This window comes from Vombatus ursinus, unplaced genomic scaffold, assembly GCF_900497805.2.
Source record: "Vombatus ursinus unplaced genomic scaffold, bare-nosed wombat genome assembly UNPS02014821.1, whole genome shotgun sequence".
In the NCBI taxonomy this organism is placed as follows: Eukaryota; Metazoa; Chordata; class Mammalia; order Diprotodontia; family Vombatidae; genus Vombatus; species Vombatus ursinus.
This window is the reverse complement of record NW_020954599.1, coordinates 29,870,324-29,882,830: the sequence shown is the minus strand read 5'-3', so window position 1 is coordinate 29,882,830 and position 12,507 is coordinate 29,870,324. Positions and strand designations below refer to the sequence as shown.

The window sequence follows — 12,507 nt, the reverse complement described above, 5'->3', positions numbered from 1 at the left end:
GAAGCTATCAATCTTTCATGAACTGACAGCTATAAATATATATATATTCCTATATATAAATATTTATTTATAAATAAATAAAAATTCCTATAAATACATATATATTCCTATATAAAAAGGAACCCTAAAATATCCTTGATAACTTACCTAATAGATTATATCAGCCCCTGGAACATAATTATAGGCTTAATGGTTGACCACAATTGGCATATTAGCCAATCTGATAGGTGTGAGATAGTACCTCAGAGTTGTTTTAATTTGCATTTCTCTAATCAAAAGTGATTTAGAGTACTTCTTCATATGCCTCTAGATAGCCTTGATTTCTTCATCTGAAAGCTGCCTGTTCACATTCCTTGACCATTTATCAATTGGGGAATGGCTTGTGTTCTTATCAATTTGACTCAGTTCTCTATATATTTGAGAAATGAGGCCTTTATCAGAGACATTTGCTGTAAAGATTGGTTCCCAGCTTTCTGCTTTCCTTGTGATCTTGGTTGCATTAGTTTTGTTTGTGCAAAAGCCTTTTAATTTAATATAATAAAAGTTATTGATTTTATATTCCATAATACTCTCTGTCTTTTATTTGGTCACTAATGCTTACTTTCTCCATAGGTCTGACCGGTAGACTATTCCTTGTTCTTCTGATTTGCTTGTGGTGTCATCCTTTATGTTTAAATCATGTATGGGAGCAGCTAGGTGGCGCAGTGGATAGAGCACCAGCCCTGAAATCAGGAGGACCTGAGTTCAAATCCAGCCTCAGACCAAACACTTGACACTTACTAGCTGTGTGACCCTGGGCAAGTCACTTAACCCCAACTGCCAAAAAAGAAAAGAAAAAAAAAGGAAAAAGTAAATCATGTACCCATTTTTACCTCACGGTATAAAATTTTGGTCTATACTTAGTTTGTGCCCTGTTGTTTTCCAGTTTTCCCAGCAATTGTTTGTCAAATAGTGAATTCTATCTGCTTCCATTTTATGGGAGAATGAATACTATTCACATGTATAGTTATGATTATGAACTGTGTATTTCCCTCCATCCTATTTTTCTTCCTCTTAGTCTTCTCTCTCCTTTCATCCTTTCCCTCCTTAACAGTGTTTTGCCTCTGTCTACCACTTCCCCTGGTCTTCCCTCTCTTCTGTCAGTCTCCCTACCACCACCACCACCACCTGCTTAATTTTCTCCCCTCCTACTTTACTCTTGGGTAAGATAGATTTCTATATTCAACTGATTGTGTGTATTATTCCCTCTTTGAGCCAATACTGATGGTAGTAAGGTTCAAGTGATGCCCATTGCCCCACCCCATCTTTCCCTCCACTGTAATAGGTTTTTTTTTGAGTCTCTTCACGTGAAATAATTTATCCAATTTTACCTCTCCCATCCTTCTGCACCCAGTGTACTCCTCTTTCTCATCCTTTAATTTTTTGTGTCATTCTCTCAAATTTGCCTTATATTTGTACCCTCTCTATGTGTATTCCTTCTAGCTGTACTGATAGTGGTATAATTTTTAAGAATTATAAGTATCATCTTCCCATGTAGGGATGTAAACAGTTCAACTCCATTGAATCCTTTATGTTTTCTTTTCCCTTTTTACCTTTTAAGGCTTCTCTTGGGTCTTGGTATTGGAGATCATTTGTTTTTAAAGTATTATGCTTAATTTTGCCAGGTAGGTGATTTTTGGTTGCAGTCCTAACTTCTTTGCCTTCTAGAATATCATATTCCATGACCTCCAGTCCTTTAATGTTACAGCTGCCAACTCCTATGTAATCCCAATTGTGACTCCCTGATATTTGAATTGTTTCTTTCTGGCCATTTGTGGTATTTTCCCCTTGACCTGATAATTCTGAAATGTGGCTATAATGTTCCTTGGAGATTTTATTTTGGGATCTCTTTTCTGAGGTGATTGATGAATGCCTATTTTGCCCTCTGGTTCTTGGATATTTCGGCAATTTTCCTTAATAATTTCTTGAAAGATGCTGTCTAGATCCTCCTTTTGATAATGACTTTCAGGTAGTCCAATGATTCTGATATTGTCTCTCCTGGATCTATTTTTCCAGCTCAGTTGTTTTTCCAGTGAGGTATTTTGTGTTTTCTTCTATTTTTTCACTTTTTTAAATTTGTTCGATTGATTCTTGAAGTCTTATAGAGTTGTTAGTTTTCACTTGTCCAATTCTAAATTTTAAGGAGTCGTTTTCCTCAACTAGCTTTTGTACTTCCTTTATCATTTATCAAATTGTATTTTTAAGGAGTTGTTTTCTTCAGTGGATTTTTGTATTTCCCTTTCCATTTGGCCAATTCTACTTTTTAAGCAGTTGTTTTCTTTTTCCAAACTGTTGACTTTTTTCCTTTATTCTCTTGCATCGCTTTCGTTTCTTTTCCCAGTTTTTGTTTTACCTCTCTTTTATGACTTTTAAACTCTTCCACGAGTTCTTTCTGGGCTTCAGACCACTTCCCATTTTAGTTTGGGGCTTTGCCTATAAGTGTTTTGGCGTTGTTGTCTTCTGAGTTTGTGCCTTGATCTTCCCTGTCACCATAATAACTTTCTATGGTCAGATTATTTTTTTGTTTTTTTGCTCATCTTTTTTTGGTCTTTTTCCTTTCTTTTAAATTTGAGCTCTGCTTTTGGGGTGGAAAGGACATTGTCTCAGGCTTCTTGTGCCAGGGGCTGCAGGCGCTGGCTGTTAACCTGGTGCTATACTGATGTTGCCCTGAGGCCCATGAAGGACCCTACTGGTGGTGTTGAGGAAGTAGAGTGGGGGGAGGGGAGATGGCTGGCACTGCTGGAGCCCATAGGGGTCTGGCAGCTTACCTGGTCCTGACTTGGGGTCCTAGTGCTGGTGTGTGGTGTGTCCTGAGGCCAGTGGAATGTTTTCTCATTTCCCAGGGCTACATTGAAACACATGGTGCTCTGGCTGCTTGAGGTTGCCTGCTTGCCCAGTGCTGAAGCACATGGCAGTTCTTGGACCTGGAGTCTACCCTTTCCCCAGGTTATACTTAGGCATGTGGGAAGTCCTGGTGCTGGTGTTTGCCTGCTCCATCACACTAGGGCTCAGGAACTCCCCCTGGTTTGCTGAGGTGGGGCTTGCTGCTGGCTTGATGGAACATTTCTTGTCCTAGACTGAGCCTCCCTTTTACCCAAGTGAGACAGACCTTTCCTGCTGATCTCTCAAGTTTCTTGGACTAAAAGATTGTTTCACTTTGTCTTTTTGCTGGTTCTGCAATCCCAGGATTTGTTTTGGGGTGCTATTTTATGGTTGCTTGGTGGTGAATATGAGAGAGTTATTGTGATTTATTGCTTATTCCACCTTCCTGACTTGCAGAAGTGAGCCATTTCTATCTTAACCCCATTGAAAAAGATGAAAAGAATGAGACAATAATAATTACAATGGTGGCTGACATTTATTCAGTGTCTGATTATTTGCAAAATTCTTTCTGTAAATTTCCTAACAATGACTTTGTGAAATAGTATTGTTATCAATGTACCTTTTTTATAAATAAAAACAAAAGAATTCAATAAAATGATGAAAGATTTCTCAAAAGCAAGTCCTAATTATAAACAATTTGATTAAAAATAAACTGACCTTATTCATAAATTTGATGTCCAAAACATATTCTAGTCTGAGTAGTTTCCTTCCAAGTGTCTTGAACTGGTGATGAGGTTAACATAATAATAATAATAATTATTATTATTGTTATTATTATAGCTAGCATTTATGTGCCACTTTAATATTAAAAAAACACTTTACAAATGATATCTCCTTTGATCCTCACAACAATCCTGAAAGGTAGATGTTGTTATTATTCCCATTTTATGAACAAGGAAATTGAGGTAGACAGAGGTTAAGTGACTTGCCCATGGCCACACAGCTAGTAAATATCTGAGGCTAGATTTGAACTCAGATCTTCCTGATTCTGCACCTGGTGCTCTACCATGTTTATCCTTGTCTTAGTAACTATAGTAACTACATACTTATAACCTAGTTATAACTTAGTAACTGTAAGTAATAAGCATTCAATATCCATAAGGAAATGTGATGATAATGCAAGATGGGTACTACTACTTTGAAGGATTCTTGTTGGAGTCCATTCTAGTCTCAATCTTAATTCATTAATTTTTTTAAAAATCTTCTATTGTAGGATGACTGATATAATATTGCGCAGAATTAAGATGCCTTGGCTTTGGCTTGACCTATGGTATCTTCTGTTTAAAGAAGGATGGGAACACAAAAGGAGTCTAAAGATCCTACATGATTTCACAGACAAAGTATGTTCCTTCTCCCCTCCCCCCATCCCATTTTTATGGCATCCTGAATTGTATAGGAGATGATAAAAATTAAATAGAATACATTAAATAGACATTCAAATTAAAATCTTCGGCAGGGGTTAGTATAAACAAGAGGCGATAGAAACTGGGTTTTCTGGTTATGTTGAGCTATCTGAGAAAACATTCAAGTTCCAAAATGAAATAGCTGGTCATAGCCAACTAAAAAAAAATAAGAGAGATAGTGACACATTTTAAATGTACTTCACTTTATGTAAAATGTATGGATCTGAAAAATTGATGTTAGTTAATTTGGGTAGAGTGAGGAAGAGGTGGTATATCAAATCACATTTTAAATACCACAGGAAAGATATTTAAAGAAATTTTATTGGGAATTCTTATCTAAAATAAGCAGTTGCCATCTTGATTTATGTTTTGTATAAATCTATCTTTTCATATATTTAATTTGCTGATGGTTTCATTTATCCATTTTATTGTTACTCGATCAGTTGCCTAGTTAACCAGTTAACAGAGATCCTATTGAAAAGCTATTGATTTTACCTGCTTGGAGTGAATTTGTATTATTTAATGTCATCTTACTAACTGTTCCTAGATATAATCATTTCAAGGAAGGAAGGAAGGAAGGGAAAAAAAGAAAGAAGGAAGGGAAGGAGGGAATAAGCCTTTATTAAGTGCCTATTACATACCAGGCACTGTGCTAAGCCTTGGGATACAAATAAAAACAGAAAGAAAAACAGTCCCTGTCCTTGTGTAGCTTCCAGTCCACTGAGGTCAATATCTAATGGGGTAAGTCAACACACAAAAGAGAGAGGGAGAGAGAGAGAGAGAGACAGAGAGAGACAAAGAGACAGAAAGAGACAGAGAGATAGAGACAGAGACACAGAGAGACACACACACAGAGAATGTAGAGAAATAGGAGGGGAAATAGAAAGGAACCTGGTTTAGGGCCATGGTTTTGAAGTCCAAAAAGTCAGGAACAGGGTCAGGACAAAATGGAAGACCTAGGAGGAACTCACCAGTGGGAGCAGGGAAAAGGCCTGGCGAAGGAACAGTGCAGGGTGAGCAGACTGCAGGGTTGGTAGGCTGTTCCAAGGCAAGGTGGCACCAGGTGCTGAGGACAGTTCCAGGATGAACCATCAGTAGAGAAGGCGTGCTATTGAAATCCAGAAAGTCAGGGATAGGGCCTGGAGGAGAATGAATGAACTTTAAGGTTGTTTTAAAATATTTATTCATATCTTTTATTTTTATATCATCTTCATTTACAAATAGAGTTCCTCCTCTCCTCTCCATTTTACCTGCTTGGAATGAACTTGTAACTTATATGAAGAATAAAAAAGAAAGAGAAAAAAAACAGTTCAGCAAAACAAACTGACCTATCAACTAAGTCTGAAGGAATATGCAATATTTGACACCCATAATCCCTTACCTGTGCCAAGAAGGGAGAAAAGTGCAGTTTCTCCTCTCTGCTTCAGGGTTAACCTTGATCATTATAATTATCGTGCACATGTGCATGCAAACACACATACACACACAAAAAAACTGTGTGCATGCCTACCTGAGTCAGAATTTTAAAATTTACAAAATGTTTTCCTCATAACAATCCTGTGAAATATGCGGTATACAGTATGAGTGTGTATAGTACGTAGTTTAATAGATTATCCTCATTTTATAGATGAGGAAACTGAGGTACAGAGAGTAAAGTGCCTTGTGGGCTGTCTTATAGTGCCAGATCCAAGACTTGCTTGCTTTTGACTGGATCATGATTACCTTTTATGAAGTCACACTAACATTTTCATAGTAATTTTAATTCTTTCTCCTTAGTAAAATCAAAAGTTTGCTGAGTGCAAAGACTGAGGGATCCTTTTGTTTTTGTCTGTTTATGCCCAGTACTGGTACATAGCTGACGTTCAGTAATGCTTATTGGACTGCGTTGAACAATACATTAGAGCTGTAGCCCCTTGTTAGTGAAAATGGTAAATGCAATGAGATCTAAATATTCATTTTTTCAGAAGAGTCTCTAAGGAAAAGTTACCAGATGCTCTACCTTGGGACCTTCTGAAGCCATTGGTCTTTCTGCAGGAATATTGTTGAACTGCAGAATGTATAAAAACAGAAGTTTTTTTTTCTTCAAATATAAAGGTTATTGAAGAACGAGCCAGACAAATGAAGGAAAATGAGGCGCAGAAGAAAGGTGACATGAAACCAAAAGACATCAAGCGGCAGGCTTTTCTAGACTTGCTTTTAAATACGACTGATGAAGACGGAAACACACTAAGTCCTCAGGACATTCGAGAAGAAGTTGATACTTTCATGTTTGAAGTAAGCTGTCATACCATGGGGCTTTCCAAACACCGTTGAAGAGATTCTTAGTATATGTATATATTCTAAACCCATAACTACATTTTTGTGGGGTTTCTTATATCACTGGGATAGAGACGATATTGGATTTTTAAAAAGAAATTTCCCCACTCATATTAAAAAATATAAAGTGATGTGAGCCTTTGATATATGTTAGCCTTGTGATACAGACACAATCACACATGTATACATACATATGTATGTGTTTTTGTGCATATGATATACATACACATGTATACATTGTTGTTGTTGAATCATTTCAGTGGTGTCCAACTCTTTGTGACCCCATTTGAGGTTTTCTTGGCAAAGATATTGGAGTGGTTTGCCATTTCCTTCTTCAGCTCATTTATAGATGAGGAAACTGAGGCAAACAGGGTTAAGTGACTTGCCCAGGGTCACACAGCTAGTAAGTGTCTGAGGCCATATCTGAACTCATGAAGATGAGTCTTCCCGATTTCAAACCCAGTGCACTATTTACTGTGCCACCTAGCTACCCATATGCATACATATACACACCTATGTGTGTGTCAACAACAGATGTGTATATATATGCATGCGTGTATATACCTATAAATGTATATATACAACAAATATACATACATGTGTATGTATGTAGTGTGTATCTATCTATCTATATCTTTATATCTCAAATCCATTTGTATTCTGACTTGGATTAATTTCCCTGACAAATCCAGCAAAGTATATTAAGGAGTATAATGTCAAGATGCCTTCCCTCAATAAGTTGAAAAGGAGCCAGAGGCGGTTGCTCCTCATTTGAGTTCCAAGTTCTTTGGTCAGAAGATAGCTGCTGTGCAGAATACCCAGAAAAGTCTTAAACTCAACTATACAAAGATGTAAACATAGGCTGACTCAGCAGATTCAATTTTTTTTTTGTCAAATACCCACCAATCTTCCTCCTTTAGAGGAATAAGCTTTTAGAACCCAAAATGGATCTATCATTCATCCAAAAAAGGAGAATTGTCTTTTTTCTTAATCAAATATGTATCATGTTATCTTAGATTGATAAAATAAAGTGTTTTTTCTTTTTCCTGAAGAACTTAAAAGTTCCTTCCTATGTGTATAATTGTTCCTATTTGATAGTTCTGAAAGTAGTGGATGGAGTGTGATATTGATGATACTTCTAGTGAAAGATGGAGAAAGAACTGTCAGATAGATAGGGGGAGAGAACAATCTCAGGGAGGAAAGAATATCTTCAAAGGTCAGCGGTGTCAGGTGTGTGGCAGAAAGGTAAAGGAGAAGGAAGACAGAGAAACGGCCATCAGATCTGGCTATTGGAAAGGCCATTGGTAACTTTGGAGAAAGTACTTTCAGTTGAATGGTGTGGTCAGAAGTCAGATTACAAAGTGTTGAGAAGTGTGTGAAAGGAAAGGAAATGGAGGCCGTGAATGAGATTGTTTATTCTAAGAGCTCAACTCAGAAATAAAGGATAAAGAATAATAGCTGGAGGTGATGCTAGAGTATAGTGAAGGCTTATAAAGAATGGTAGAAAATGGGGAAGTTTGCAGGCATCAGGGAAGAAGTCAGTACATAGGGAAAAGTTAAAGATTAGCGAGATGAGATAATAGTGGGGGTGGCTTGCTAGAGGAGACAGGCCGTGGGATGGAATCAAGGGCACATATAGGAGGGATTGGCCTTGCTGACGAGAAGCATTACCTCTTCATCAAAGACTATTCTAAGTCATAGTATTAGAGTTCTTATTGCTTTGTGCATTTAATTATATTTTATTCTTTCCCTTGTCACACTCCATCTGAAATAACGTGAGACAGTTTTTGTGCTTCCTTCTGCCTTCTCCCTGTCGTTTCTCCACCGTCATGTTTATTTTTCCCTTTAGGGGCATGACACCACAGCAACGGGTATGAACTGGGTCCTCTACTTGCTAGGTTCCTACCCAGAAGCCCAGCGCAAAGTACACAGCGAACTGGATGAAGTCTTCGGTGTGTTAGATTTATTCACTTATCAATTAGTCCAGAAGTATAAAGTTGATGTATGCATGTGTACTTCTACTTGGGCAAATGAATGCCATACTTGGATTACATGATCACAGATTTAGAGCTGGAAAGGACCTTAAGGTCACCTAGTCCACCCCCTTATTTTACAGGAGGAGAAACTGAGGAGAGGGAACAGATGGTCCGCTTCATGAGGATTCCTGATGTAGCGTGAGCCACGGATCTGTTCTGACAACTGGTCTCATGGCCTCTAATGGAGGCATAATTGAGAGACTAGGAAAGGTCTCAGATAATGTTGTCAAGAAAGCAGCTGAGGGGCGGCTAGGTGGCGCAGTGGATAGTACACTGGCCCTGGAGTCAGGAGGACCTGCGCTCTGGCCTCAGACCAGACACTTGACACTTAATAGCTGTGTGACCCTGGGCAAGTCACTTAACCCCAATGGCCTAAAAAAAAAAAAAGGCAGCTGAAACTGACTTTGTGGTGAAGAGTTATCATCCCGCCCTTAGGTATATTTTGTATCTAGACCTCAGGCAGTTTTTAGCCCAGCACAGTGCACAAAGACTTTTCTAGAAGAGTAGACAGTGACAGGGAATAAAATCAAAGATGAAAATTAACCCAGAAAACCAGAATTCCCTGAGCTATTATGCTGTGCCACAAAGAGACCTCACTATTCCCTTTCTCTCCCTTCTTCCAACAACCACAATATAAGACCCAGCTAAAGAATGCTAGTCTCAAGGCCTTTATCAGCTACCAATAGGCAGTCTTGGGATAGGAGAAAGGTTGGTGCCATCATAAGGTTGGTTTTTGGTTTTTTTTTTTGGTCACAACTGCTGTCTTTTCAAAGATGAGCTATCCTGTGTTTCTGATTATGTTAACATAATATTATTATTCCCATACACATCTGTGTTCCATAATAATTACCTAATACTGATTTCTAGTTTAGGTTTTATTAGCCATGTCTTATTCTTTATCTGTGAATTAAATATTCACATATTAATTAATTGTTAATAATTATTATTAAATGCCCACATATTAACATTAATATTTAATTAAATATTAGCCTTATGTGTTAGATTGATTTATGCTTCGTTGACGCTTTTCTTCATTTTCATTGTTTTTTTGTTGTTGTTTTCATTTTTAAATAAGGAAAATCGGACCGCCCTGTTACAGTGGATGATCTGAAAAAACTTAAATATTTGGATTGTGTCATCAAGGAGACCCTTCGTCTCTTTCCTTCTGTTCCTTTTTTTGCCCGTACTCTCATTTCAGATTGCTTTATTGGTAAGCATCTCATGTTCAGGTCTAAAGGGGAACTGTGTCTTCTGAGCAGTTTGCTCCTGTTGATAGTAGACCATTGCTCATGTCTCTTTGGCTGTTCCCATGTAGCTGGTTACAAGGTTCCAAAAGGGACAGAAGCAGTTGTCTTACCCTATGCCCTGCACCGAGATCCAAAGCACTTTCCAGATCCTGAGGACTTCCAGCCTGAGCGATTCTTCCCTGAGAATGCTCGTGGACGCCATCCTTATGCTTATGTTCCATTCTCTGCTGGACCCAGAAACTGTATTGGTATGTACACTGTATGAATTAGAATGAAACTTGTGAAAAGCCTTTTCGTGGGCATCACACTATTACTTTGTCATCTCACCGTGCTAAACACCTGATCTGAAATCTAATAGTAGCAGTAGCAGTAGTAGTAGCAGCAGCAGCAGTAGTAGTAGTAGCAGTAGTAGTAGTAGTAGCAGCAGCAGCAGTAGTAGTAGTAGCAGTAGTAGTAGTAGTAGCAGCAGCAGCAGTAGTAGTAGTAGCAGCAGCAGCAGCAGCAGTAGCAGTAGTAGTAGCAGCAGTAGTAGTAGCAGTAGTAGTAGTAGTAGCAGCAGTAGTAGTAGCAGTAGTAGTAGTTATAAGGAGCAGCAGCAGCATTTGTATAGCACTTTTTTGTTGTTGTTCTGTCATTTTGGTTGTGTACAACTCTTTGCAACCCTATTTGGGGTTTTCTTGACAAAGATGCTGGAATGGTTTTCCATTTCCTTCTCCAGCTTATTTTATAGATGAGGAAACTGAGGCAAACAGAGTGAAGTGACTTGCCCAGAATGACACAGCTAGTAAGAGTCTGAGGCCAGATTTTATACTCAGGAAGATGAGTCTTCCTGATTCCAGACCTGGGTAGGAACCTGATTCCAGGCTCATTCCTATTTTGTTCAGTTGTATCTGACTCTTCATGACCCCACTGCGCCATCTAACTTCAAACTGCTTTATAAACATTACTTCATTTGATCCTCGAAATACTCTTGTGAGATAGGTGCTTTTACTATCCTCATTTTACAGATGAGGAAATTGAGGCAGGCAGACGTTCAATGACTTGCCCAGGGCCATACAGCTAGTAAGTGTCAGAGGCAGGATTTGAACTCAGGTTTTTTGACTTCAGGCCTAGCACTATCCACTCTACCAACTAGCTGCAATCCAAAATCAGAGTGATTTTTTTTTCCCATAGTGATCAAAAAAGCAACAAGTATCATAATTTAGCTTGGCTATCTGCTATACATTAGCAGAGTATGGCTTTGAAATATAACTTTTAAAAAAATTTGGTCATTGTGATAGCATTTAATAATTCAGTGATATGTGACTTCATTAGTGCCTGTACTGTGCTGACAGAGGTCATAATCCTTCCAGACTTTAATAATTGTAATAATAATAGCTAGGATTTACATAGCTTCATAAGATTTGCCAAGTGCTTTCCGTATATTATCTCGTTTGAGCCTCGTGAGACCTGTGAGTAGCTGCTATTATTATCCTTATTTTACATATGAGCAAACTGAGGCTGATAAGGGTTAGATGTTCATTTCTAATTTAATGCTCATTCCTGTTTAAAAATGGGACTAGACTAAAATGGACCAATAATTTTATACTCATTGATCTTATTAGAAGTTAACTTTAGGGTTCCAAAGAGAAAGTCAAGCTTAGGTAGAACTATAAATTTACGAGGAATGGAACTGAATCATTTCTTTAACTTCTGTCTTCTAGTGCTAGTGGCAAAATTTGTTTTCAAGGGCAATAATATTTCCTCTGTCACTAGGTAAAAATAAATTTCATTTTTTTCCTATCTGGAATATTGATTCTTTATTCTAAATTCTTCTTAATTACTTTAGAAAGGAAACTATTATTTGCTTAGGATGCTAGAGCTTTGTGGGAAAATGGAGGGGCAGGGGTTGCTACTGATATGCAGGCATGGGGGAGCGCAAAACACTGGGAAAACATTGTTATTTCCAAAGGAAAAGTCCTTCAAGTTGAGATTTCTTATCTGTTGGAAAAGGGCATTTGTGGAGGAAGTACCTACAATAGCTCTTGTATTGACACCCAGGTTGCGTAGGGATTAGAGAGGGCAAGTGATTGCAGATGCTCTGAAGACAAGTGAGCGTATTTCACTCAACATTCATAACAGGAAGAGATAGACACACACACACACAAAATAACAACTCCTCTCCAAATCACAATAATGAACTCTAAACACAGGATATCCCAGAAATCTTAGTTCAGCTTTATGCTACTAAAGGTTTAAACTGCATCAAGACTTATGGGACACTCTGTCTTTAAAACCATTTATTAAGTTATTTTATTAATTAAGTAAAAATTTATTTTATTAAGTAAACATTTTATTAATTAAGTAAACATACTAATGAAAACATGCTTAACAAAAATCAATTTGTCAACTGTCATTTAATATTTGACCAAAGTATCAAATTATTTTTAAAGAGTAAGACATAGACAAGCAGTAATTATTTGCATTTAAGTGCAAAGGGTATTAAATATGTGACTGTTGTATGTGATAATATAATATAATATAATATTACATAACATAATATAATAATGTAACCTAACATAACAATATTATAGTATAGTGTGA

At 37.6% G+C, this 12,507-nt stretch overlaps 1 protein-coding gene across 1 annotated transcript in view; it reads left to right on the top strand.

Annotated features, from left to right (window-relative positions):
• The window catches only part of LOC114024303 (cytochrome P450 4V2), a 33,288-nt gene that overhangs the window by 17,260 nt on the left and 3,521 nt on the right, over window positions 1-12,507 (top strand). The window contains exons 6-10 of the mRNA XM_027837299.1: window positions 4,136-4,262; window positions 6,420-6,599; window positions 8,491-8,593; window positions 9,753-9,887; window positions 9,993-10,172. Coding sequence (XP_027693100.1) covers window positions 4,136-4,262; window positions 6,420-6,599; window positions 8,491-8,593; window positions 9,753-9,887; window positions 9,993-10,172 — 725 coding nt within the window. The remainder of the gene's footprint in view (window positions 1-4,135; window positions 4,263-6,419; window positions 6,600-8,490; window positions 8,594-9,752; window positions 9,888-9,992; window positions 10,173-12,507) is intronic.